Here is a 6,839-nt window from a genome sequence, read left to right on the forward strand (position 1 = left end):
CATGGTGTAGTTTGTTTATAGCCTGCATTAAACTTTTTACTTCTGCTGATTTTATTTCAGCATCAAAATTCATAAAAGTTATGTTTAACTTGTCCAAACATCCAAAAGCCAATGAAAAAATCCAATTGGGTTTTTGTCAAGTGAACCAGGGTGATGCTAACTTCCGTGATGGCCTACAAAAATAGGCTACATCACCTTAGCGTTCTATTACAGGCTTATTAATGTGTAGTTGGATAAAGACATGGTTTGGAAGATTTGCACACACTCATTAATAACATTTTTAAACATATTTTTTTTTAAACAAAGAGTAACTTGAAATGTGTTTAATAAGTGGTGTTCCAACAGCGTTTATATTTAGTGTAAAGGTTCACTGTTTGTATATCACTCCAATGATCTATATAATGAATAAATGAATCGCATGACTAAATAATTAAACGTTTTCTTTTAAAAACAAAAAACCATAATCTCAAGTTGGAGCTCAGTTTTTCCATATCAGGGCAAAGTGGACTAAACGTACCAGGAGAGTAGAAGCATATGGAAAATCTAAACACTGACCCTGACGATTCTGGCGAATAGGCATCGGGACGCCGACCGTCCTTTTGTCTACAACATTAGGAGAGGCATTTCCACTTCAACGGCATATAACCGCCCTCTGATTCCCTCCCTCCCAGGCAGATTTGCGCCAGCACCTCCTCTACACATTGGCCCAGCAGCGGCTGAGCAGCACTTTACTAGGCTGTAACCACTGCCATCAGCTCAACTTCTTCAGCATCGTTTCAGCTGTCTCTGGCGTTGCTGCCGGAGCTTGCCAGCCTATCTTTAGTCTCTCTGTCTAGTCCTTTGGCTGTCTACATCGGATACATAGTCGCATCGTTTTTCGTCAATTAGACACAGGCGTATGTGTTTTGATTGATCTGAGGACATTTCCCATAGATAAGAACAGTCTGCACCAAAGACGGGCTTCGGGTATTAACGTTACCCAAAGATACATCACCGAGGTAAGCGACACAAACGTGAATTCATATCGATCTCATCTTTTCCGTGATTGTCTCTTGATGACAGTTGACATAACTTATGATGTTAGCGTGAAATGTTAGTTATTGATACCCATGCATTCTTTTTTTTTTTGCATTTTCATATTGTTTTTTACCACTCCCTTCATCCATCGCTGCTGTGGCTGCCAGCGATTTTGCCGGTGTTACATAAAACTTCGATTTTTAGCGTCCTGCTTTTATCCGTCCCTCATTTTTGATTAATAAAATCATTGAGTTATTTAAATGTAGCCTATATTTACAGAGGAAGGAGGAAATTAAGAAGCCTGCAATTCAGCCTCAGCCTGCAGTAGCTTCTTAATAGTTTTATCTGCTCTGGGAAACCAAAATATACCCATTGGAGGTAACTGAGATACAGCAAGTCATGCTAGTCTTAATCAGATGATCATGTAGCTACAGAAATTGTGCTATCACATTTATTGACAGATTTGATTTCTCATTTCTCTTCTTTAGTTCTTTCTACACCAGCATATCAGTTAGGACACAACACACACGTATTATTATAAATGTGCTTTTGTTTAGTAATTACATTTTGAATTCTTTTTTTAATCAAACTGAAATTTACCCTCCCTATTTGGATGCAATGTGGTGATGACCTACATCATTGAACGACCTACATGAAGAACTTGGTTTGGGAAGTTTGTCCTGGTCCTCCATCTAATATGTCACACTGTCCTTTTGTACACATAATATTATGAACAAACCAAAAACATAAACCTTAATAGTATCATCCATTCATTTCATCAAATATTTGTTGCATCAAGAATATTTGGTTCATTACTAATGGGTGAGTGGAAAAAAAGAGGTTTATGGCTTGTGGCAAACTGCTGTATATTCTGGGACACTATTGATTATATATTTGTTTAGGGCCTCAGTGAAGCACTGAAATCAGTGCATTTACCTTTTAGCAACAACCGATTTCTTATTTCATTATATTGGCACGCAATTTCACATTTAAAAAGTATTTCTTGAATATATCCATACGCATGAAGTATTTATGGATGGTTTGAAAGAAGTGAGACATTATAGCAGTACATTTATTTATACAGCTTGTGAAACATCTTTGTCCCCTAACCATTTCTGAACATCACGTTTGATTGGAAAAACAGCACAATCTCCCAGCTGCTCTGAGTGTGTTTAGTCTCAGATAGTGAAATCAGAGCTTTTAGAGTGCCAGGCTCCAGTGTCTGGCTGGTGTTGCTTGGAAGCACTTAAAAGCCTTTATGGGACGGATGTAGACAGGCAGCAGAACACCTGCATGCTGAACTGTCTCTGCTCTCTGGCTCACACATGCCCTAATGCTGGACTCCTCTCAACACTCAAAACTCTCAAGACTCAAACTCTGATCCCCCTTAACTCCTGCTCAGAGAGGAGGAAGCATTAGACAAGCATCTGAAAGCTTTTATTTGAAAGCTAAATTTATGCATGCAGTACATCCCAGAACAAAATAGGGAGGGGAAAAAAACAGAATGTTCACTATAGAAATGTCTTGTGAGGAAGTCTAAAATGTGATTGGTGACATCTATTTAGCTTGTTTTTCAAGTCAAAAATAAAATGTAGCATGACTGAATTAGCCTTATACCTAGACTAGACCAATAAAAACATTCTTAAGGGATAAAGCAACTGAATAAACATTACAAAAAGTGGTTTCATTGTTTATTTTCATATCATGGAACATATGCAAACTGTTCACCATGGGCATACAAATCACATTCACAAATCATTATTACTGTACATACAAATACTGTGAGGTGCTGGTTTGGCAAGATTTTTAATTGCAATCCTCATCGACTGATGCAAAATCAGCTGTTCAAGCTACAGCACAATAAAAATAGATTTACATTTTGAGCCAGCACAATTCACCTGTCTAAAACTTCTTAGGATGGCTGTTGAAAGAATCACTGAGTCATGTAAAAGCAATTTAAGTATGAGCATTTGTTTTGGGACACAATGTGCAAAAACAATCTTTCTTGTTTTAATCTTTTTGTTTAGGTTTAGTTTGATCACTTCCACATCAAGCCGCAGTCATGGATGAGATGGACTTGCCCCAGATGAAGAAGGAGGTAGAAAGCCTCAAGTACCAGCTGGCCTTCAAAAGGGAGAAATCCTCAAAGACAGTGACAGAGTGAGTGTGCTTTCTTTTGTTCTGCACACTGTGATAGATATATTTTACGCTGTCGCCCCATATCACAACAGAAAAGATAATGATTTCTTCTACCCTCCTTCTATTTTTGTTGCTAATCAAGTACAGAGAAACCTAACAGCAAGTCATTAGAACATCACCCATGTATTCTGTCCTTTTATTATACAAATACTTAATTGTCATTGATCAAAATGGCATTGACCAGTCAATGTTTTGTTATAATAACTTCTAAACGGTACATTTAATGGTTGTTTTGACAATATACTAGTTCTTCTTTCATTTCTCTCATATTACTCTGTGACCTCTCTCTTTGCATACTAATGCAAGTTAAGACTAGCTAATTGGAGCAATTTAGTGACTTCTTGCTGTGGGTAAAAATTGCACTTTAAGGGTTTCAGTATTATTTTAATATTCACTACAGCGTAAAGGTTTGGGGGTCAATAAGATTTTAAAATATTTCTTAAGAAAAAAAGTCTCTTATTCTCACCAAGGCTGCATTTGTTTAAAAATACAATAAAATAGTAATATTGTGAAATATCATTAGAATTTAAAATAATTGTTGCATTTTAATATATTTTAAAGTGTACTTTATCCCAGTGATGGCAAAGCTGAATTTTCAGCATCATTACTCCAGTCTTCAGTGTCACATGTTCTAATATGCTGATTTGCAACTTAAGAAATATTTCTAATTCCTATCAATGTTTCAAACAATTGCTTAATATTTTTGTGGAAACTTTTTTTATTTTATTTTTTTAAATTTTTTTTACATTTTCAGGATTCTTTGATGAATAGAAAGTTAAAAAGAACAGTTTTTTTGGTAATGTTAAATGTAAAAGTCTTTACTGTCAAATCTGAACAGAAGTGTATATGGTAAACATAAAACCTCAACAATATATATTAATATTGTTGTGTTATTCGTCCCGCTTTTTTGTTGTAATGGACTATATTTTAGCTGAAGCTTTAAGCTAATATAAGTTCTGGAGGTAATGCAAGTAAATAATTAAAATAATAATAATAAAATAAATAGTATTTCTTGTCTGTCTATTTACTTATTTGGTAAATCGTCATCTAATATGTTAAAAAAATGTATCACCTACCTAAATTATCCACTCCACATAGTTCAAACCTCATAGTTCCTCTTGTGGAGAGTGATCAGTTTTGTCACTGGATTCTCTAAACTGTTTCCTGATTGAATAACCCTTAAGCCACCATGAACTCACTGCAGTTATTTCTGAATTCTCAGGTTCACCTCATGTCACAAATTAGGCTGCCCAAAGGCCAGGTCCTTTTAGTGATTGTTCAGGACAAAGCTAATGCTCTCAGATCTCTGGTGCTTTACTCTCCAATTTGAGAGCAAGCATGGCCTCTTATGGCGCTTTTCCACTGCGTGGTACGACTCGGCTCGGCACGGCACGGCTCGGTTTGCGTTTCCGCTGCAGTTCAGTACCGCTTTATAGTACCCGTACCATGCAGTGGAAAAGCGCCATTAGTCACACCCGCCACTGTCACATTACAGTGACATCTCATTTCCCTGTGTCCCAGGGCTCTCTTCCTGAAATATTCACAATGGTCATTTTTCTGTTACAAATTACCTTTTACCAGCCAGTAGTGAACAGCCCAGTTTACGCCAGCGTAGTGGTTCCTTCGGTATTATTGTGCGCAGTTTAGCTGAATAAGCAATTGTGGAGTCATAATGTTGGGTCATGATGACTTAATTGCATTCGGGGTTTAGATGGAGTCTAGCATGAATCTAAGAATATCACTCTCATCTGACACATCATTTCTATTAATCGCCTGTGATGGATAATGCTTCAGCAAAGAGTTACGTGATTATCACCCTCATTTATCATTTGTTCAGCATGGGTGCGATCTTGCATGGCCCCAATTCCTTCACACTCAGCATCCATGTTCAAAGTCACACGCATACAGAGCAAATCTCTGCTCTATTTACTCCTAAATAGTACTCATTTTTGCACCAAATGTGTTACTTTAAATAGATTACGCAGTTAGCATTGAGTCCCAGAATGATGAGAAAACTTCTCCTTCCTCTCCTCAGCCTGGTGAAGTGGATCGAGGAGTGTGTGCCTGAAGACCCTTTCCTGAATCCTGAGCTGATGAAGAACAATCCATGGGTGGAGAAGGGCAAGTGTGTGCTTCTATAAAAGAGCAGCAGCAGCAGCGGTCGCCCCAGCCCTCCGTCTGAGCCTCCACCAGCCTGACAGGATCACACGGCGCTTGCTCTCTCTGTTTCATTCCCTCACCATGAATGTACAGCAGTTTAGCATCCACTGCACAACAAAACACACACTCATACATACAACATTAGCTCTATGTAGTCACTTGAAGAATTTGACACTTTGACATGCATTACTATTATATTTATAACCATCAATATATCTTTATATGCAGTTAGTGGAATTTCTCTTGCCTACTCGACTTCAGTGTTGTCACACTTGATCTGGAGTTCAAGCATGTAGTGTCGACATCGAAATGCCAGAAAAGGCCTGTTAGACAACATACTGCATGACAGAGGCAAAAAGAAACGCCAAAAAAAGCCCCAAAAAGGCAAAGGCAGCAAATTTGTGAGTTACCCTCTGTTACGCAGCATGTTCAGTTCTCCTGCAGGCCCGTGCACTATTTACACCACACTCAGCTGTCTCACTTACAGACATTTTTAAACATGTACAGATCGTTTTAATTTATTAACTTATTTATGATCATTAATTTATTTATTTATGGTTTGATTCACTACCTAAGCTGTCGGCGCCGACTGCTTTAGAAGTTACAATGGACCTGCTGTTGTTCAACTGCACCCTTCCTTCCTTGAAAGCTATGGATAAAAAAAAAAACCGCATCTTGCCAGATCACCATCAAATACTGCCTTGTACACAATTTCCTTAAAAAGAATGTATGTGTGTGAGGGACTAGTAAACCATCAGCACCCTTAAGCATCGAATGGATATGCAAACGGAGAGGTTGTGCACTGGCCAAGGCTTTTTTTCTTAGATTAATAGCTCAATCTGCACTTATGGCAAAGATATGGGGTTAATTTGTGACTTTTGATTTGTTCATGTTTTTATATATTCAAACAGTAGAAACCTGTCTAATTATCTAGAGGTGTGTTACATATGAGAATGCGTTGAGAAAATATGCATAAGATCAAGTACTAGTTTAATAAAAAGCAATAAGTGATTACATTTTTTATTGAATGTTTTACAAAACATCTTACTGAATAAAGTAGAGGATTTTTAGACAGCTTTAATGTCATTTGTGTGTTTCAGTTGGGTGTGTGTCATGGGTATGGCAAGTTTCATATTATATCTGTCTGTTTACACAATAACAATTACTGATTACAGTAACACATTAATTTAGTTTGAGAATGTACTAATGTAATAATATATTATGATAAAAAAACAACAACAATTAATCATGTCCCTTCACCCCATTATGGAGCCCTGCACATGACATGCAGGGAAAGTAGAGACACAATATTGTTGCCATGAATTAAGAATTTGTTCCCACAACTTCATTTGTAAAAAACATCACCACTTTGCACTAATTTGTTCCCTCATTTTAGTTAAATTGTAGCCATGATTAAAACGAGTAACAAATTACTACAACATGGCCACGATTAAACTGAAATG

General features: G+C 37.2%; 1 protein-coding gene across 1 annotated transcript; it reads left to right on the forward strand.

The window, feature by feature from the left end:
* The first annotated feature begins 561 nt into the window (after positions 1-561).
* On the forward strand, positions 562-6,033 carry gng13b (guanine nucleotide binding protein (G protein), gamma 13b). Its single transcript, XM_016279127.1, has 3 exons — positions 562-998; positions 3,045-3,177; positions 5,252-6,033. The coding sequence occupies exons 2-3, from the start codon at positions 3,080-3,082 to the stop codon at positions 5,355-5,357; spliced, it is 204 nt and encodes a 67-aa protein (XP_016134613.1). The 5' UTR covers positions 562-998; positions 3,045-3,079; the 3' UTR covers positions 5,358-6,033.
* Positions 6,034-6,839: the final 806 nt, after the last annotated feature.

The sequence above is a fragment of the Sinocyclocheilus grahami genome, unplaced genomic scaffold, assembly GCF_001515645.1.
Source record: "Sinocyclocheilus grahami isolate Dianchi unplaced genomic scaffold, SAMN03320097.WGS_v1.1 scaffold127.1, whole genome shotgun sequence".
Classification (NCBI taxonomy): Eukaryota; Metazoa; Chordata; class Actinopteri; order Cypriniformes; family Cyprinidae; genus Sinocyclocheilus; species Sinocyclocheilus grahami.